Source organism: Grammomys surdaster, unplaced genomic scaffold (assembly GCF_004785775.1).
Source record: "Grammomys surdaster isolate TR1022 unplaced genomic scaffold, NIH_TR_1.0 184, whole genome shotgun sequence".
Taxonomy (NCBI): Eukaryota; Metazoa; Chordata; class Mammalia; order Rodentia; family Muridae; genus Grammomys; species Grammomys surdaster.
Window position 1 is genome coordinate 2,792,331 of NW_021604629.1, and position 21,002 is coordinate 2,813,332.

Below are 21,002 nucleotides of genomic sequence, written 5' to 3' on the forward strand. Positions count from 1 at the left end.
ACATTATATATTATATTATTTGTATAATATATAATATAAATATTATAAACCATACATTTAATAAAGGGTCCTATATTCAGAATTTGAACTCATATTACTCAATAATAATTTTTAAAATCTACATACAAACCATATTAAAAACAGACAAAAGGTTTGAACAGATATTTCAGCAAAGGACACACAAGTCAACTAAAAATAACAAAAAAAATCTACAGCAGCACCTGTCATTACTAACTGAATAACACTAACTGAAGCCACAGTGAGCTGTTACTTCATACTCACAGCAGTAGGAGAATGACTGCAATAAAAAGACAACAAACGCTAGAGTGGACAAGGAAAAGCTATCAGTTGTGGGAATATAAAACAGTGCAGCCACTTTGAATAAAAGTTTGGCAGTTTCGTATAATGTAAATATAAATTTATAATACTCTCAAATTTTTCACTTCAAAGTATTCGCTCGAGAGAAATGAAAATGTCTAGAGTTCTTAGATGCATTATCAGAATAGCCCCCCAGGATGGAAATAATTCCAAATGATGAATAAACAAAATACAGTATATTCACATAATGGAATAGTATTTATCCATAAAAGGGAATGACAACGTACTGCTATATACTACAACTCAGACAAACCTCAAAGTAATCTAAATGAAAGGGACCAGTCCAAAAGGGCCATATACCATATGATTCTATTTATATGAGTAGCCAGAAAAAGGCAAACTTATGGAGATGGCAATCAGAATAGTGGTTACCTAGGTCCTGAAGTAGAAGTGAGAATCAATCATAAATGGAAACTACACTATTCTTTATTCTCTCTCTCTCTCTCTCTCTCTCTCTCTCTCTCTCTCTCTCTCTCTCTCTCTCTCTCTCTGTGTGTGTGTGTGGTACATGTGTGCCAAAGAAAGTGCTTGGAGGTCAGAGGAACTTTTAGGAGTTGGTTCTCACCTTCTGCCTTCTTTATGGCAGGGTCTTGCTTGTTGCTACTGCTAGACCACATAATTCAAGGTAGCCAGTCCAGGAGTTCTAGCCAATTTCCTGTCTTCACCTCCAGTGTCACTGTTGGAGGGCAGGGTTAGGAGATGCACATACAGATTCTGGCTTTTGGCATGGATTCCAGGGAATCTCAGGTAGTTAGTTAGGCTTGTAGGGCAAATGCTTCTCCTGAGCCTCCCTCCCAAAACACCTCTCAGACATTTCAGTTAATTAAAATATCCCAAAGCAAGACTGCGATGATATTGGTACAACTCTGAAATTTCATTAAAATTCACTGAATTATATACTTAAAACGGTGAATCCATGGCTCAGCAAGCCCATCCATTGACACTGCCTAAGGACAGAGCATTCCCACCCCCCACTGAGCAATGTTCCTTAAAGTGAAACTTTCTTCCCATTCACACCCTGCTGCTCACCAGGGGGTGTCACTCCTGCTGAGACCCTGGGCTTTCACCATAGCCCCTTGGAGTTATGAAAGGTAGGTCCAGATTCCAAGACTGAAGGCCAACCTGGCCTACATAGTGAGTGGCTTACACAGTGAGTCTCTGTCAAAAACAAACAAACAAACAAACCTCAAACAAAACTGTGAATCTGTCCTTCCAAGGGAGAGATGAGGAGGCTTGCAGGGAGGAAATGAGACACCCTCGCACATTCCTCTGCATCCCCTACCAACCTGCCAAAAAATACCTGCCATCCCCTGGAGTCTTACCAGTCCCTACACCCACAGTCCCAATGCCTATATGTCTGGCCTCCATCCCCAGCACTGAGAGATCTTCTGACAGAACGCCCTCTTCCCAGCCCTACCTCCTCCTCCTCGGTCGTGTTGTTCGGCTAGCCTTATCACCGCCTCACACATAAGTGGTTTTGGAGTGGCGAGACCCCTGAGTATGGACCGAAAGAGCCGCTGCATGCACCTACTCTCACAAATGTTTTTAGCGCAACAAGTCACGGGATCCACACTGACCTGTCGCGGCGAGAAAGTCCTCGCACAACAAGCGCCGCTTCGCGTCTGAAGCTGATTAAAGGATGGGACCACGTGCCCCCCCCCCCCCCCCCCCCCCCCCCCCCCCCAGCCCGGCCCCGCCCACCACAGGGCACGCCCCATCCCCAAGCCCCGCCCACGGCGCGCAGCAGTTAGCTTGGCAACTGGCGCGAAAGAAGAGCAGCGGGAACACCGAAGGCGTGTCCGTGTGTGCGCTGTGCGCGTGCGCCCGGAAGAGCAGGCCTGGTGAGGGGCTGTACCCAGCGTCTGAGAGGCGGAAGTGTAAGGGGCAGGGGTCCTGCCTTCTAGTCCGCCCCGGCTTGGAGTGCGCGATGCGGGCGAAGGGGAGTTGGGGTCACGGGGGAAGCTGCCGCCCGAATCCGGGCCTGGGTGCGGTTGACTTGTCTGTGTATGTGTCCAGGGAAACATGGAATACTGTCTGGCGGCCGCGGCGCTGAATGGGGTGGACCGGCGCTCGCTACAGCGCTCTGCTCGGCTGGGGAGGGAAGTATTGGAGCGCGCCAAGAGGAGGGCAGTGGACTGGCATTCTCCAGAGCGATCCAGAGGCAGCGTGGGGGTCCTTTACCGCCAGGGCCCCTACCAGGAACGATGGTCGGTCCCGGGTTCCCAGCGCCTCCTACGAGAGGTGAGGGCGGGAGCTGGGGGGGGGACTATCTAGTCACTAGTCACTCTCGACCTCCACTGGGCAGGAGGAAGCCTCCCACATCCAAAAGATGCAACCCTTCCCAGCAAAAAGTGGAAAAGCCGTTTGGAAACTTTGACCCATTTTTTTTTTTTTTACACAGTCTCATATAGCCCAGGCTGGCCTTGAACTCATGTCTACGCTTCAGGTACTAGTATTAAAGGAGTTGTGCACCAGCACGGTGTGACCCAATTCTTTTTGAGTAACAAAAGAATAGTAGTATTCCGTTTACTTATAAAATTTCTTACCGGGTGTGGTGGTGCACACCATTAATCTCAGCATCCAGGAGGCAGAAGCAGACAGATCTCTTAGTTCGAGATTAGCCTGGCCTACATAGCAAGTTTCAAGCTATCAGGTGTTACTTAGTGAGACCCTGTCTAAAGTAAATAAATACAATTTTTAGTGTGGTGCCAGAACTTGGAAGATCGGGGCTAAGAATCAAGTACAAAGTCTTCATAGTGTACATGTGACCTTGTCTCAAAAATCATAAACAACAATAACAGTTCTTTCCCACTAAATAGTAAGTAAAGCCAGCCAACCAATCATTTTAGTTCTGGATAAATTGCACGTCTAGTTTACGAAGTTAGAATTTTTTCTCAGAAAGATCATTCTTACCAGTTTCAGCTTGGAGAAGCTTTCCTAAAAATGAAAAGGGCTATTTCTCAAACGATGCCCTTCTCCAGTAGGGATTTGTAGGTCTCACCTTTGACTTGCCATTTATTAAAACAGAGAGAAGAAAGGCGCCCAACCCTTAGTGCTTCCTTCAGAACAATGGCTGAATTCATGGACTATACTTCAAGTCAATGTGGGGTAAGTTGGTGTGAATTAACACTGTGCCCCAATCTGTGCTTGGGAAGAATCAGTACCCCTCTATCCCATGACCTATAGGCCTTCATAGAAGCAGATTATAATTAGTTAATTAAGCCAGGTGGTAAATGCAACTTAGAATTCACCCAGCACGCATTGACTTTTTCCCTAAATCTTGTTGTTGAGGATACAGCCATAAACAAACCAGAAATGTTCTTCATCTTTATTTGAGTTTTCAGTTGTGTGAAGGAGTGTCGTGCTCATTTGCTGAATTCTACAGTTATTTGATTTTAGAATGTTTCCTTTTCCCTTTGAAATGAAGTTAAAATCTTCAGGATCACACCTGAATTGTTTTGTTTTCAAAGTGTGCTGAATCAAAACCTTCAAGTCTGTATGTTAGGTCTTTTAGTTTTTCTAGACAGGGTTTCTTTGTGTAGCCTTCCTTATACTGGACCTTGCCCTGTAGACCAGGCCAGCCTCACACTCACAGAGACCTACCTGCCTCTGCCTCCGGAGTACTCCAATTAAAGGCCTGTGCCACCACCACCCGTATGTTAGTATGTTAGGTCTTAACCTTCAGTGTTTGTTTCCAGTTTTCCGCTGGTATATTCCAGAATATATCAATGGGTTTATAAACAGTAGAGATGGCCATGTGAAACAGGTACAGGTGTGTGGTTTTCCTAGTGGCAGGACTTGCTTCCCATGATCAAACCATGTTCTGTAATGTTCAGCTATCCTGATGGTCGCTCTTACGCCTCACCTAGCACATGTGACCAAGCAGTGAGAGATTAGCAATGCACTTTTGGACATGAAACTTCCTTCATTGTGTTCTTTAGCCTTTAGTAAAGTTCAGATTTCTAAAGCCTCAGGCTTTATTATTGACTTCTTTGGCTTACACTGAGAGATGAATAGTAAATTATCACAACACCATGACCTCAGAGTCACCAGGTTTTACTGTGAGTGGCGATATTGGTGTACAAACTGGATGAAAAAGAATTGTTTTCACTATGTTTTTAGGCTTCAGATGTTAAGATCTGTAAACTGCCAGTCTTTCTGTGTTGTTGGAGATAAGATCTGGAGTAGCCCAGGCTGGCCTCAGACTTGCTACTTTAGAAAGCCTTGCCTTGAACTCTTGATCTCCCTGCTTCCACTTTCTGAGGCTAGAGATCATGGACGTCCACTGCCAACTTCTATCTTTTGCAAACATTCTTTAGCTTCCAAGAATAGAATTTCAACCAATGAGATACGGTTGAGAGAATATTTTTAATGTTCATATTTATCCTAGGGTGGTTATAGGACAGTCTGTACACTCAATTTTACTACAAAATGGTTAACTTAGACACTTGGTTCATGGTTAAGTCAAAGGAATCATAGTTGTCTTTGAGGCTAAGGAAACTAGTGTTCATGTAGGTTTTCAGCTGTGTTCCATTTCAGTCCTGTTATGGAATGGCACTTCAGAGTTTCTTGGCTTTTTGAAGATTTAGAAAAGTGTTCTGGGTTTGGCTCCACAATTTTAAAGCAGCCCTTAAAATGTCGTAGGTCCATGTCCTGAGTCCTTTCCCCAGCTTCTCATTCCTTTGACACTGTCCCTACAGTATGTTCCAAACAGGTTTAGGATGTCTTTATTACTCATAGTCCAGGGCAAATCTAAGGTTAACTTGGAAGAGGAAGAAGGAACTAAACAAGAAGAATGTAGCTTTCTGATCTTTTGGGTTATTCCTAAACTAGAGAGCTCTTTCCTTCCACTCCCCTGTGTGAAATCCTGGAGGAAAAGGCTGCGTGGCTTTTAGGTTTATGTTTTGTAGGTTTCTGTGTTTCTTCAACTTAAGGAAATTATTCCATTCTTCCCGCATCCTTGTCTGAGAACCTAGAAGGTAAACACAGAAGTGTAGATCTGACTCTGTCAGGTTAGGAAGTGAAAGGGTGTGTGTACTTGACATTGAAGCAAACAATAGGGTGAGAACCTTTACCCTAACAGAGAACATGTCCCGGCCTACCTGTATTCAGTTGGTCAGAGTTCTTGCCCTACAGAGGCAGCAGATGGCAGCAAAGCCATGCCAAATACAATTTCCCTGTCTCATCATCTCAGGCTTAGGCTTATGAAAAGGACAGATAATTTTACTTTTTTCTCATGCTTCCTTCCTTAACCTTACTGTGTGGAAGTATCAGAGAGTCTGAAATTTTGGCCAGAATATTTAAATGTTTTTTCACATCACTTCTCTAGAAATACTACTCGTCTATGCCAGAGGATGGAGGGGCAACCCACGTCTACCGTTATCACAGAAGGAAGCCTCCAGGAGTGTACGTGTCCTCAGACACAGGGCCCAGTCAAGAACAAGTACGTGGCTCTGCCATTCCACACAGCACCTGCATGTCTCAAGAAGTCCCTGTGGGATTCTGTGTTCTCAGCTGCCTGTGTGACTCAGCATTACTGTACCCAGCAGACGTGTCAGTTGACAGCCTCAGGGAACTCCCAGAAGTAGGAGTTGTATTTATTGCACTCTAGGATCTTCAGTTGAACCTGGACTCCTGGGCTGTGGAGTTCTTAGGCAGGCTAAGAACCACATCTTTTTGTATACATCTGGGAATACAAGAGAGGGTTGTCTTAAAGGTTTTATTTTTGAGTTAGGTGGGTAGTGCACACCTTTAATCCTAGCACGTGGGAGAGTAGCAGAGGCAGGTGGCTCTCTTGAGCTTGAGGTCAGTCTGGTCTACATGAGAATTTTAGGACATCCAAGGTGACATTGATGGCCTGAACAACTTTATTTTCAACTACATGTATACATGTGTGTCTATGTATGGGTATATGCACACGAATGCAGGTGCCCAACAAATCAAGAAGAGGGTGGGTCCACTGGAACTGAAGTTAACCGGTGGTTATGAGCCACTCAGTGTGAGCACAGGGAACCAAACATGGGTCCTCTGCTCTTAAAGAACTAGAGGCCTTTCATCATATACTCTATCTTTTAATAGGCATTGTCATTTGAAAGCTAAAAGTTTTGTTTGTTCAATGGAAGTAAGCCTTTTGGTTTTGATTAAGTCCAGATTCAAATCCCTAAATTAACCTCCTGACTTTTCTGGCCTGCTAGTCATCTCAAGGTAGTAGAGTGGAGAGGTTTTTAAAAAATGGCAGGAGTAAGCATGGGTAGATGAGTGGGCTCATTACAGGCTCCAGAACCCTTTAAGTTCCTCTCTGGGATGTGAAGAGTCTCCGGAGTCTGTGTCCTGCAATTCCCTTTCCACCCTGGCCCGAGCTCCTATGAGAGCTCTGTTCAGCTCTATTAAGTGAGGTGTGTATGTGGCAGAGTGTCATTACGCTCTCCTGTGATGTACAAAAGGGCTGCCTCTGAGGCCTTATCCTTGTTCCCTGCTGATAACACTTCTTGGAGAACCAGGAAGGGAAACTGTTGCTGAGAGTCCGATGAGTATCATGACTGTAGCGTTTCAATCTTCCCGTCCATCCAGGAGCCCCATGTTACAGTCCAGGAAACCAAGGCTGTGAATTTAGAGAACCCTGCTCATATGCAGCAGGCATGGGAATGGGTCTTAAATTTGCCAGACTCCAAAGCCTACATAAGGAAAGCATGATTAAAAATAGTTCTAAGTGTACCAAACAGATCACTAATAACAAGTGACAGATGAGAAAGGGCATACAAAATAATCCTAATAAGAAAAAAGAAAATATCTTTGCTTTCTGAAGGTCAAAGCTTATCTTAGTCCTAATCAATATTTGTCTTGACAGAGAAACTGCAGAGAAGAGACATCTGTTGGTCCAGGAAGCATCTACCAAACATCAGAGCATTCTCAAGAGTCATCTTGGCCTGTGAGCACAGAGCTAAGTGTACTGGGTTTCACCACCTTTCTATAAGCATGCTGACCCATTACTTATTGGTCTGTTTGTGTGGGCTCTATCGTGTCTTCAGATTGGAAGGCTTACACTTGAGGATCCACAAGATTGTGGTTTGGTACAAAGTGCTGTTTTCTCGGAGTCCTTTCCTTCACTGGAGATTTGAGGGATGCTCTGGGTGCCTTAGCTCATGGTTGTGGTTGGAAAGAATGTGAAGCATTCACAGCTCTCTTCCTAGGCTCAGCTGGGCTGGCCTTGGCTCCTGCTAGAATTCCACCATCTGTTAAAGCAGCAGGAGGGCCTGACCTCTGCTTGTAAAATGCAGCCATTGCTGAGATTCCAGAACGTGTACATGTGCTGATACCAGGTTCCATATCATTTGAAATGTTTCTGTGGAAGGAAAAAAAGTAGAAATAGGTAATTGTTTCACTTTCAGGGCCAAGAGGTAAGTGGTCTAGATTCTAACAAGTTTGTTTGGGACCTGGAAGAGCTGGAATTCTGAGAAAAGGAACTTGGACACATCGCTGCAATAAATCCCTTTTTGTTTGTATACAGCTTGTTACTAGCCAGGATTCAGAATATTCTAGAGTTATTAGCAACTAAAGAAATCTGCTTCTAGTACAAAAGCAAGCTGTCCGGCATGGGAGTCTCCATTGGTGCTGTTTTTGATAATTCTGATTGGCCTGTTGTTCCAGTGTAAGAGATAAGATTTTTTTTTATTGTGTATGTGTGAATACTTGTGTGTATGTGTACCACATGCGTGCTTGACACCCTCAGATCAGAAGAAGGTGTCAGGATCCCTAGAACTGGATTTATAGGGTCTTGTAAGCTACTGTCTGGGTTCTAGGATCCAAGCCTGCATCCTCTATAAGAGCAGCAAACAAGTACTCTTTACTGGTATCCTATCTCAATTAGGGTTTTACTACTGTGAACAGACACCATGACCTAGGCAAGTCTTGTAAAGACAACGTTTAATTGGGGCTGGCTTACAGATTCAGAGGTTCAGTCCATTATCATCAAAGTGGGAGCATGGCAGCATCTAGGCAGGGATGAGAGCTGAGAGTTCTACATCTTCATCTGAAGGCTGCCAGTGGAAGACTGCCAGGCAGCTAGGACTAGTATATTAAAGCCCACTCCCACAGTGACACACCTACTCCAACAAGGCCACACCTATTCCAACAAAGCCACACCTCCAAATAGTGCTACTCCCTGAGCCAAGCATATACAAACCATCACAACTGGTGAACCATCTCTGCAGCTCCTCACACAAATGCACACTTGCTCACTGCTGCCTGTATGGAGATGTACAGAGCATGTCCTTGGCTGTGATTCTGAGGCCCCTGGGTATTTTCACGGTTGATCTCTGGTAAACAGTGCCATTGCTTCCTTCCTCACATCAGTTAAATGGTATTAGACCTTTAGTTTTTCAGAAGTGGTAAGAACAAAGTAAAATTTGAAAATGTTGACCTGAAGTTTGTCTTCAAGGTAAGGTAGAATGAAAGTATAAATATTTTCATTTATTCCTGCTATAAAATTTGCTAGCCAGTCGTCTCCCATGTTTGGTGTAAAAATGACAACTCTGCCTTTGGTTCCTTCTAAACAATGAGTAGACAAGAAGTAGCAACAGCAATCCAGATGCATTTTTTTTCCTTTGAGACAGGCCCTGGCTAGCTTGAAACTCTGAGTAGATCAGACTAGCCTTGAACTCACAGAGATCCACCTGCTCCTTTCTCCCAAGTGCTGCAATTAAAAATGTGTACCACCATGGCTGGCTCAACCCAGATGCATTTGGACTCTTACTCGCTCTCTCCTGGTTTGTGACTTTGCTTTTTTGCCCTGTGAACAAAGGCCACGCCCTGCCAATGCACCTGCCCTGAGCCAGGTATGAACTAGTCCTGGATGATGGTTTGTACTCAGTTCAGCTCTGAGTACAGTCTCGCCAACTCCAGCTTTCAGGGCTCTGCAACATCAAAAGCCCATCTTCCAAGGAAGTGCTTCAGTGACAGAAGGCATCCATTCATATTATTAGCTTTAGGAGAAAAACAGTGTCTCTTCTCAAGGAAGTCTAACAAAACATGACTAAAAAGAGTCATTCTTATTGTTCCAACAGACCTTGCCAGTCTCTATTCATAGGTACCATTTTCTTCTTCTGATACCCAAGCAGCATCGCTTACACTTCACCCAGGGTCCTCGCCATCTTCTTTTTTGTTTTGTTTTTTGTTTGTTTGTTTTTGTTTGTGATGTTTTTTAAAGTCAGGGTCTTTTTTTTTTTTTTTTTTTTTTTTTTTTTTGGTAACTCTGGCTGTCCTGGAACTCTGTATATAAAACAGGTTATCCTCAAACTCACAGAGATCCTACTGCCTCTGTCTCCAGAGGGTATGAGCAGCCTCAGCTGTGAGATGGTCTTATAATTCTGCATCTTCCTATAACACTCTGTCTTGTACAAAGTTCTCACAAGCTTGCTCATCAGGTAGGTAGTTTCACAGATTTAGAAAGAAGGCAATGAGCATAAAGGCAGACAGTCACCAAAACAAGTTTTTTTGTTTTGTTTTTTTCTTTTTATTATGTGACCAAACTGGGCCTTGAAAGCAGGACCCCTTATCTGTGTATTTGCCCCACTTCTGGCATACGAAGGCAGCCTGGTGGAGATGCTAAAATGGCCCTGAGATCTGTCTTTAAACCACATTACCTCTTTTCCTTCCAGACTGAGAACAACTCTAAGGACCTCTACATAGAAGTCTATCCAGGGACCTATTCTGTCACTGTGGGCTCCAATGCCTTAACCAAGAAGACGCATGTGGTTGCAGTTGATTCGGGGCAAAGTGTGGACTTGGTCTTCCACGTATGATGTTGACCATCGCTACCGTCATTTCACTCTTTAACAAGAAGAATAAAACCACCCTATAACTGTCTTAATAATGATGCATCAATCTTGATTTTAATGCTGGCTGTAGTGTAATGCAGCCTTTCTGTACTGGAGTCTATCTCTTTCAAGCTCGTTTTAACCTGAAATTATAGAAGTTCCCCATCCTTGTGTGCCTGAAAACAATAATGTAATGGTGCTGTCTAAACAGCTTTTACTGCTGGCTTTCCAAGTAAGTGTTAATTATGGTAATAAAGGGAGAGATTGGAAATAAAAAGAATTCATTTTATTGGTATTAAAAAGAAAAGACAGTGTTTCCTATGTACACATGTAGGCTTTATGAGAAGACAGTACACATGGGATGCACTTGCCCAAAGCGATGGGCACACCTGTCTCTTCTGCGAATAGGCATCCTAAGCAGGTCATAGGCCACTGATGGAGTTCCAGTGCAGGACCACCAGCTTCTGTGCCCCTCACAACAGGTTCTTCTGAATGCCGCTTCCCTGCAGGCCTCAGGAGAGCAATTGCTCTTAGGCACTCCTGCCCACCACCACTCAGCCCCCTCCTGTTCCGTTGTCAACTACTCTTTGTCACTCCTTTTCAAGTGTTTATTTCATGATCCTTTAACTTCCTGTAAGAGAAAAATCTAAATTCATATATGCTGACTGTAATTTTAAAGATTTTTGCTTTTTAAGATGAGACAGGCCGGGCGGTGGTGGTGCACGCCTTTGATCCCAGCACTTGGGAGGCAGAGGCAGGCAGATTTCTGATTTTGAAACCAGCGTGGTCTACAGAGCGAGTTCCAGGACAGCCAGGACTACACAGAGAGACTCTGTCTCGAAAAACAAACAAACAAACAAAAAAAAAAGATGAGACAGAATCTCACAGTGTAGTAGCAGACTGGCCTAGTACACACTGTGTCATCTAGGCTGGCTTCATCCTGTCTCAGCTTCCCAAATCTTGGTATTTACAGGCATGAGCCACAATGCCTGGTTTTCTTTCTAAGATTATTTCTATGTGTGCGAGTGTTTTACCTAAATGTATGTGTACCACTTGTGTTCCTGGTTACCCATGGTGGCCAGGACATGGTTGCAAGTTGCCATATGAGTGCTGGAACCAAACCTGGGTCCTCTGCAAGAGCAACAAATGCTCTTAACCAATGAGTCATCTCCATTTGCACCTGTGGCTCAAGAGTCCAGAAGGAGGAATCTGATCCCATGGAGTTGGAGTCACAGGTGCTTGTGAACTGCCTGACTTGGGTGCTGGGAACATTTTAGGGATCCTTGCATATACTCCTGGAAGCCTGGGATGAACTTTGTGGGTCCTGAATGTCTTCTGACATAGGCAAAACAGTGGGCATGTGTGGTTTTCTGGAAAGGAGCCATAGCTTTACCCTTCTCAAACAGAATAGACCCCAGAAAGAACTACTTAAGGGTTCCTCCAGAGCCCTGTCTAGACATTTTGCTTTGGTTGTCCAGATGCCCTGACCTCATTGATGGTGTTCAGCTTCTGGTTAAGTTCACCATGGTTTCACATTGGTAGCTTCCAGAGCTAGCTCCTAGGTATCTTATTGTGACAACGTCATATTCCTAAACCCAAGATCAGTTAGTGGGATCAGTGTCGGAGACAACAGTAGGTAGCAGCTTTTCTTTTTCTAGCTAGTGTCCTTGTAAGGGAATGCATAGAGACATGTCCAGAGGGCAGAGGACCCACAAACCAGTGGATCTTTGGATCTTGACAGACTTATATCAAGTACTGTCTGATGGAGTACTAGTACTCAGTACTGATTAAATATCAATTATATTTTGAAGTCAAGCATATAATTTCCTTACAAGGACACAAAGCTGGAAAGGAAAAAGCTCTGTCACCTGCTGTTGTCTCCAGCTCTGGCTCACACATGGCTTTATACATATGAGTCATCTTTGCCACTTGACTGTGACAGACAGTACTGTATCTGCATGGTGGCTTCCACCTATAATCCTAGAAGCAGGTTAGTCTGGGCTACATAACCAGACTCTGTCAAAACTGCTGAGACAGCAAAAACAACAGGGGATGGAATTTCTCAGGACTAGGTATAAAAAGGAAGAAAGAGCTGGGGATGGCTCTTTCCCCACAATCCATCTAGAATATTCTCTATGTAGATTTAGAATATTCCTAATGATGCCCTATGGGCCAGCTCCAGAAATTAATCTTTTCCTGAGATGCAACAAAACACCCAGGACCCAAAGGAAACATACATATATATATGGTTCTTTAAATTTGAGAACAGCCTGGTTCTACATTGTGAATTCTAGAATAGCTGGAACTATATCTTGAAAAATGAAACAACAACAAAAGGACTCATTTATATTTATGTATATGTGTTTATACCTGTGTGGGTATATGCCATGTGTGTATAAGTGCCTGTGGAGGCCAGAACAGGGTATCAGATCCCCTGGAGCTGGAGTAGCAGATAATTGTGAGCTGCCCTGTGCATGCTGGGCACAGAACTCTGCTTCTCAGGAAGAGCAATAAGCGCAGGGTTTATCTGTAGTCCTGGAACTTACTCTGTAGACCAGGCTGGCCTTGAACTCAGGGTGACCGGTCTCTGCCTCCCAAGAGCTGGGATTAAAGGCATGGGGCACCACAACCCAACTTTTTTAAAAAGAAGAAAGAAAGAAAGAAAGAAAGAAAGAAAGAAAGAAAGAAAGAAAGAAAGAAGGAAAGAAGGAAAGAAGGAAAGAAGGAAAGAAGGAAAGAAGGAAAGAAAAAAGATATCTCGAATAGACTAGACCTGCCCTAACTTGTCCCCAACCCTGGGGTGTAGGGGAGTCACCTAAAAAAGTGGAAACAAGATCTCAACTTCCTGGAACTGAAGACTTACTTCTGTGGTGAGAGTAAACTGTTCATAGGCTCAATAATCCTTTTGGCTAAGTAGCTGTTCTAGCAACAAGCCAATGGCTTCAAATAAGGACTTTCAGTGGGTCTCAGTTTGCACAGTGCCTAGAGGCCCTTAAGCCTGTAGCCCTGGTGTTCTCAACTCTTAGAGCATAGTATGCCTACCACAAACCCTCCTCAGTGGGCCAGTGACAACAGGCCTCCAACATCAAACCCAGGCCGTGCTTTTCCAGTCCACCTGCTTCATACAGCTCTGTCAGCTCACCTAGACTTCTGCTCTTTGTGCAATCTGATAGGAACTTAGAAAGGACAGGTATGAGGCAGAAAATAACACATCTTCAACCCACCAAGGTGTGCTTCATAGTCCTCAGCTCAAGGTGAAGCTAGGGGTGGCCACAGTATCTGTTAAGTGTAAAATGAGCAGCAAAATATGGTGCTCCCCCGCTCTTACTGAAGGGCCCATGTGGACAGTACAACCTAATTACCAACATTTAAGGTCCAGTTTCTACACTTGCTCGGGTCTTGACTCTCATCAACACCTGGAAGCGGTGTCCTTTTAGCAGATGTGAAGACAGAAAAGGGAAGATATAACTATGGATGCTGGTAGATTAATTGCCTAGTATTCGTGATGGCCTGGGCTCTCTCTACCTAGGAACCACATAAACCTGACATGCCTGTAATCCCTGCCCTCAGGAGGAGAGGTAGGAGGATCAGGAATTCAGAGTCATCTTTGACTGTTTAGTAAGTTCAAAGGCAGCTTGCCCTACAGGAGACCCTGTCTCAAAAAAGAGGAAGATATTAAATAGACCTACAGATCAGAGCACAAAGATCAACCAATCGGTCCTTTCTTATTCATGCGGAAGTTACCATTTCCCTCATCTGACAGTGGGGGACTACACATAGCTAGCTTTCTATACATTAATTACATCCAAGCCCACCAGGGTGTACCTGATTCTCAAAGACCCATGCAGCCCCTAGCCCCCACCAGGGACGCTAGCGTCACACCCCTGGTATAACATACCTGGCTTTCCAGGGGGCGGCTCAGGCCCATTTCTCCTCCAGTATCTCCACTGGGGCTTGTGGGGGCAGCACTGCCGCAGAGACGGCTCAGAAAGGATCGGGTCAGTGTTGACTGCCCTGCTTACCATCTGTCTCTGGGGCAGTCCCATCTCCAGAAGACTCTCTGAATTTTCTCCCTCAGAGGAGGAGAAAGAGCACATATTGTAGCTGAACGCTGCTACTGCCTCCTCTTTGGGACCTTGTAGGGGCAAAAGCTGAGCTGTGGATTCTGGCTTCTCTGGCTCTGAGGATTTTCTGGTTATGAGCTCTGAGGTCCTAGCCAGAGGCCACCAGCTAGGCCCCACCACAGGGCAGCTGCTCTGACACTGAAGCTGGCAGTGGACACAGGAAAGACAAGGAGGGCATAAGAAGGACGAGTTCAGAGGATGCCTGTGTGTGGTGCATCCAGTGCCGGATCCCAGCTGGGAGCAGTGAGATGCCCAGAGACAAGAGCTGAGCCAGCCCCTGGTGGGAGGTGTTTGTAGTCTCTCCACAGCCTTCTTCCAGACTGTCGGGGGCACGCACTTGACCCTGTCTAGAGGCACCTTAGTTGTCTTGCCATTCCAGAAGTGAACAGTGATTTCTTCTTTAGATGCTATGAATAGAAAAGAGAGACATTTCTTTCTTAATTCCTGGCTTTTTGGAATCCCCAGAGCCAAAGCCTCAGCTCCAACCCTCTCTTCTTTCTGGATTGCCATTGCCACTGTGCCCAGAGAGCCTGTGGGAATGTCTCCCTCTCTCGTACCTCACTGACTATCAATTCTGGATGATTTACTGGTGCCTTCTTGTTTCCTCAGCTAAAGATGACATGGAGGGCCTAGATTTCATGCAGAACCAAAATGTAGCCTCAGCAGAAACTGTGCTATTTAGCTGGCTCAAGAGGCTTGCCAGTCCCTGGAGGACTTGGAGAATAACGGGAGAGGAGTCTTCCATGATTCTAAAATACCTTCACCACCACTACCACATACAACGATGTTTTTGTTTGATTTATTGGTTTGAGTTTTGAGACAGGTCTCACTATGTAGCCCTAGCTGACTTCAGATTCATTATCCTCCTGCTTCAGACTACTGAATGCTGGGATTACACACACATACACACACACACACACACACACAGAAACACACACAACATCACACCCAGCTAGCTCATGCTATGGTTTAGGTGATCAACAGACGTGGTAATTTTAGGTTGTTTCCCTTGATTTTATTTTATACTATTTTGTTTCTTGCTTTGTTTCCTAATATTTTTATTAATTTTTATCCTATGTGTACAACTGCTTTGCCTGGATATATGTAGGTATACCACATTCATACATAGAGCTCAGGGAGGCCAAAAGAGGATATTGGATTCACTGGAATTGGAGTTACAGAAGGATGTGAGCTTTCATGTGGGTGCTGGGAACTGAACCTAGGGCCTTTGCAAAGAGAGCCAGTGCTGTTAACTACTGAACCATCTCTCCTGCCCCCACTTTTTGTTTTTCGTGTTTGGTTTTGTTTGGGGGGAGGTTGTTTGTTTTGTTTTTTGGTTTTGTTTTTTGTGTTTTTGGTTGTTTTGTTTGAAAAACTCTTACTCTATACCTAGTCTGCCTTCAAATTTGCAGCAATCCTCCTGGCTCAGCTTCTAAGTGCTAGGCTACCATTATAGGCATAAGCCACCATGCCAGTGTCTGTCCTCCCTGATACTAAACATTTCATATAGCCTGGAAGATAGGACTGGCTCAGCCATCACTGCAGGAGAAGGCCACCAGGAATGGTGGAAGGGCTCTTTTTGCTGTGGTTCTAAGACCCCTGAGCTTTGACCACCAACTGTGCGTCTCCCTCCCCACCCCATGACACACCTCCCCCAGGGTCATGGCAGCTCCCTTACCTCTTTGTCCTTTTTGTTTCTTCAAGCCCAGGAGAACAGTGCCCGGGCCATACTGCTGCTGCTCTGGTTCCCAGGGTGCAAGCACCTTATCGCCCAGTTGCAGTGAGTGTGGCACAGATGGTGAGAACTGAATGACATCCTCTGGAAATACCACTCTCCGCTCCTGGACTGGCAGGTTTAGGCCTGAGACAAGGGGAGCCTCGAATTCCACAACCAGGGCCCCCCGCTTCTCCAGCTAGAAAATAGAATAAAATTTAACATTAGGGCTTAGAGAGATGCTTCATAATTAAGAGCGCCGGCTGCTCTTGCAGAGGACTGGAGTTTGGTTCCCAGCACTCACAATGGAGGCTCTAAATCTATATTATCTATAATTCCAGTTCCAGGGTCTCTGACACCCTTTTCTGGCCTCTGTAGCCACCAGGCACATGCATGCTGCACACACATACCTACATGCAGGCTGTCTTAGATACTTTTATAATGCTTTGATAAAATACTATGACCAAGGCAAGTTATAGAAAGGATTTATTTGGGGCTTAGTTTCAGAGGGTTAGCGCCCATGGCCGTCATGGTGGGGGGCATGGCAGCAGACAGGCAAGCAGGCATGGTGCTGAAGCAGTCACCTACTTCTTACATCTTGGTCCACAGGTACAAGTCGGAAAGAGCTGAGAATGCATTGCCTTTTGAAACCTCAAACACAGCCCCACCTCCACCATGAGACACCTCCAACAAGGCCGGACCTTCTAAAATCTTTCCCAAACCGTTCCACCAACTGAGGACCAAGCATTCAAACATGTGAGCCTATAGGGGCCATTCTCATTCAAACCATTACACAAAGTACTCATACACATAAAATCTTAAAAAGAAAAAAGCATCTGAAATACAACAGAGGAATAGACTATGGTAATGTATACTTTTCATCTCAGCACAGGGGAGGTTGAGGCAGGAGAATTGCTTTTGAGTTTAGAGACAGCCTGGGGTTTGTACTAGGTTCCAGGGCATGTTGAGCTACGTATCAAGTGTTAGAGCAGTTGAGGCTACAGACTGAGACCTTGTTTGTTTGTTTTTGTTTGTTTGTTTGTTTGTTTTGTTTGTCTTTTTTTTTTTAAGATGGGGCAAGCAAAATGTCTATGTGGGGAAAGTTGCTTGCAGCCAAACCTGACTACCTGAGTTTGATTCCTAGGACCCACAACTGGGAGAACTGATTCCCCAAGTTGTCCCACCCATGTCATCGAACATATACACACATAAGCACACACACACATGAAACCATATTCACAAAGTCCGACTCCTAAAAAAAAAAGTACTGGAACTGGGGACATAGCAGAGAGCATACCTAGTATGTGCAAGACCCTGGGTTCCATCCCCAGCACTGCATAAAGCAAGCATGTTCTAAGAACACTTGCTACTCTCGCAGATCCCAGGTTTGATTCCTTGCTCTCTCTCCTGTTAAGGAGGGATTTGATGACCTCTTCTGGCCTCTGTTGGCATTACATGCACATGGTACACTTACACTCACGCAGACAAAATACTCACATAAAATTAAAATAAAACTGATTTTAGAAAGAGAAGTCCAAAAGAAGTAAGTTGCCACTGAAGTAGAGCCTAGGCCTGGCTCCTGGCATTTCAGGAACAAAATTTTATGTGTGAGAGCAAATGTGCTCACATATGGGAAGTACATCCTCATTCTTCCTCTGAGGCTCAGGTCCATAATTCAACACACCGGATCTCCCTGAACAACAAATGTATATTTTTCTTGCTGTTAAGAGATGAATTGTGTTTCTGCTTCTGCAGGTTAATATATTCAACTTGGTCCCAGTACCTCAGCCTGTGATCTCTTTTTAGGAATCAGGCCATTGCAGGTATAATTAGTTAAGATCAGTGGGCATGGCAGGCCCTTAATCTGACTGATGTCTTTATGCCAAGAGGAAATTTAAGGGGCTGGAGGGATGGCTCAGTGGTTAAGCACACTCACTGCTCTTGTAGAGGACTCGGGTTCAGATCCCAGCACCCACAGCAGCTCACAATCACCTGTAGGTCCAGCTTCAGGAGATCCAATACCTTCTTCTGGCCTATGCACATATAAGTACACAGTGACTCATAAATAAAAATATTTGAGAAAAGGAGGAAATTTGAATAGAGTAATATCCAGAGGCAAAGCCATGCTAAGTTGAAGGCAGAGACCAGGGTGATACTTCTGCAAACTAAGGAAACCCCCAAGATTTTGAGCAAATACTGAAAATTACATGACTTGGCTGGAAACAGACTCTTCCTTGTAGCCTTTAGAAAGAACCCACCTTGAAACACCTGACTTATGGCCCCAAGAAATGGGAGAGAATAGGTTTCTGTCATTGAAGCCATTCATTTTGTGTGGCACTTCGCCACATAGCTGTAGCAACTTAGCTCCAAAACCAGACTTCTGAACGTACACAGATAAGACACATCAGGTGCAACAAGCCCATCAGAGGAGTGTGTGGTGAGCTGATGGGGAGAAGGACTTGCCTCCGGAGCAGCCTTTATCTGAGCCAGATAATAAAAGCCATCCGGTTCCTTTCTGGCCAGGACCCAGGAGCCAGCAGCATCTCCAACTCTTCCCAGCCAGCTGAGCCCAGTCCATGGCCTATTAACAGTGTAAAAGCATGGACAACAGGAGGCACACCTGGGAAAAGCAAAGGAGATCAGGGGTGAACACAAAACCAAGGGACCATAGAATGGCTCAGAGGGTAAATGTGCTGGCCACCAAGCCTGATGGTCTGAGTTCAATCCCCAGATTCCACATTATGGAAGGAGAACCTGACTCCTGTGGGTTGTCCTCTGACCACTGTGTGAGCTATAGTGTGTGTCCTCACCTGGATAAATACACGAGTGTAAAATAAGATAAAGACAGTAAGAACCACGCCTCTGGAGCAGATCTGAGGAGACTCACCACGTGAGGATGGTAAGGGTGTGAGAGGGAGAATGTGGCAAGCTTTGACTTCTGGAGTTAGCAGAAACTGAAGGCCATAGAAGGAAGTTTTGAGACTGGACATTGTTTCACAGTGACAAAAATGAAATCAGATGGTATACTCCTGTTAACGCTTGAAAGAGGAGCTGGGACATTATGGGATGCTGGGATGAGGTTAACAAAGGGACCAGGGAACCAAACTGTAAGGAACTTGGCTCAAGGGGTCTGATGGGTATGGACGCGCAGAGGAGGTCATGAAGGGGCTGAGAAGTAGTGGAAGGCGAGGCCATTTCTGGGGATCCAGTGACAGGGCTCTCTGGCCTGGGGCAGTAGCAGAATTAGAAATCAGACCTTTGTGGTGTGGTGTGGTGTGGTGTGGTGTGGTGTGGTGTGGTGTGGTGTGGTGTGGTGTGGTTCGGTTCAGTTTGGTTTGGTTTGGTTTGGTTCTGTTTGGTTCAGTTCAGCTATCCTAGAACTCGTTGTGTAGACAAGGCTGGCATCAAACTCAAAGAATTGCCTACTTCTGTCAGAGTTAAAGTGCAGGGACTAATGGTATGTGCCACCACAGCCCAGCTTTTTTTTTTTTTTTTAAATTCAAATATTTATTGTTGCTTTTTGGAGTGTATGTATTTAGATTTGCTGGAGCTAGAGTTACAGGCATTTGTGAACCACTTGATATGGATGCTAAGAACTGAAGCCAGGTCATCTGGGACAGCAGTATGCACTGTTAACTGCAGAGTAATCTCTCCAGCCCAAGAGGGTCTGGGTTTTTGAAAACGCTGTTCTGTACAAAAACCTGAATATAAAGATATTTAACTTGGCCTTGAGCAAGGCGATCCAAACAAATAAATAAGACCTTGAGCAACGTATTGGAGAGATGGGTCAGTGGTTAAGAGCACTTGTTCTAGCAGAGGACCAAGATTTAGTTCCCAGTACCCGCGTGGCTGCTAACAATCTTCTGTCTGTAACTCTAGTTCTAGCAGATCTACTTCCCTCTTGTGGCCTCTTCAGGTACTGCATGCATGTAGTGCAACGACTTTTTTTTGTTTGTTTGTTTTTGTTTTTTGTTTTTTTTTGTTTTTTTTTTTTTTTTTAGTGCAACGACTTAATGCAGGCGAAACACCCATAAACTTAAATAAAAAAATTAAGTTTATGGACTGGTGTGCCCCTATTCCAGGCAGTCTGGTTCCTAGAAATTGCTACAGGCTGAAGTTCTTTTGTCCCCTCCTAGTCACACTTTAGAGAGCTGACTGAAGATGCTGTTCTGGGAAATCCCAGGCATTTAGTGCTATTAGGACCAGGAAAAGAGGAGAAAGGAAGGACGAGGGACAGAGGCTGGTACCTGGTGAATGTGCAGCATGTGGCCAGCCAGGGTGCTTGTGTGGCAAAGGGACAGGTGAAGGACTGGTTCCAGGGTGGCACAGCACCATGCAGTTCAGGGGCTTTCACAGTTGTGGCCACACTGCAGTATTTGGGCAGAGGCAGGCCAGGCCTGGCAGAGGGCTGCATGGCCTTCAGAGTGCCCACCTAGAGCAGACACAGGCATCACAGCTGTAGCCTCAGTCCAACAGAGGACACACTCCAGGGTTCCCACACACATCCAGAGTTTCCCCTTTGGAGTACTTATCTCAGAATGCCCCTGGGGAACTAGGGAGGGCTGAAGAACTTAAGCTAGGATCTTAGAGAAAGCCCCCTTTAATCCTCCTTCAGAAGCTGCGCCCTCAATGTCTGTTACCTCTCCAAAGATGAGCCACGGGAACCACCTGGCGGCTCAGCTCCAGTTGGTTTTACCTCCTACCTCCTCCCCAGTGGCTGGAACTCCGTGGAGCATGCCCATTCTTTTACACACCCTGCCCTGACCAACTGACCCCCAGCAGAAGCCACCAACTCCCCTCCTAATCTGGTCACCTACAGGTCTCAGAACCATGCCATTTATGGACTTCTTCAGAGGTAGCAGCTGCCACCTAAGACTTGTTAGGGTCTTCCCCTGCTCAAAGCCACAGGTCAAATCCCAAAGGGACTTACCTAAAAGTGCAAATCTGGCCTAGACCTCAGCCTTGTCCCAG

At 45.1% G+C, this 21,002-nt stretch overlaps 2 protein-coding genes across 5 annotated transcripts; one reads left to right on the forward strand and one right to left on the reverse strand.

Annotated features, from left to right (window-relative positions):
* The first annotated feature begins 2,120 nt into the window (after positions 1 to 2,120).
* Akip1 (A-kinase interacting protein 1) lies at positions 2,121 to 10,470 on the forward strand. 4 transcript variants are annotated; one of them, XM_028768056.1, is made up of 7 exons: positions 2,123 to 2,219; positions 2,395 to 2,619; positions 2,780 to 2,824; positions 3,406 to 3,486; positions 5,708 to 5,821; positions 7,226 to 7,306; positions 10,035 to 10,470. In XM_028768056.1, exons 2-7 carry the CDS (start codon positions 2,401 to 2,403, stop codon positions 10,176 to 10,178), a joined length of 684 nt encoding a protein of 227 aa, XP_028623889.1. In that variant the 5' UTR covers positions 2,123 to 2,219; positions 2,395 to 2,400; the 3' UTR covers positions 10,179 to 10,470. The 4 variants fall into 4 exon arrangements, with proteins under 4 accessions (XP_028623891.1, XP_028623889.1, XP_028623888.1 ...); XM_028768055.1 differs by having other exon boundaries at positions 2,161 to 2,255; XM_028768058.1 differs by lacking the exon at positions 2,780 to 2,824 and having other exon boundaries at positions 2,121 to 2,219.
* Positions 10,471 to 10,793: 323 nt separating this feature from the next.
* On the reverse strand, positions 10,794 to 21,002 carry CUNH11orf16 (chromosome unknown C11orf16 homolog). Its single transcript, XM_028768032.1, has 6 exons — positions 20,962 to 21,002; positions 20,279 to 20,463; positions 18,495 to 18,651; positions 15,996 to 16,230; positions 14,655 to 14,724; positions 10,794 to 10,824 (listed from the first exon to the last, which is right to left on the reverse strand). Exons 2-6 carry the CDS (start codon positions 20,443 to 20,445, stop codon positions 10,794 to 10,796), a joined length of 660 nt encoding a protein of 219 aa, XP_028623865.1. The 5' UTR covers positions 20,446 to 20,463; positions 20,962 to 21,002.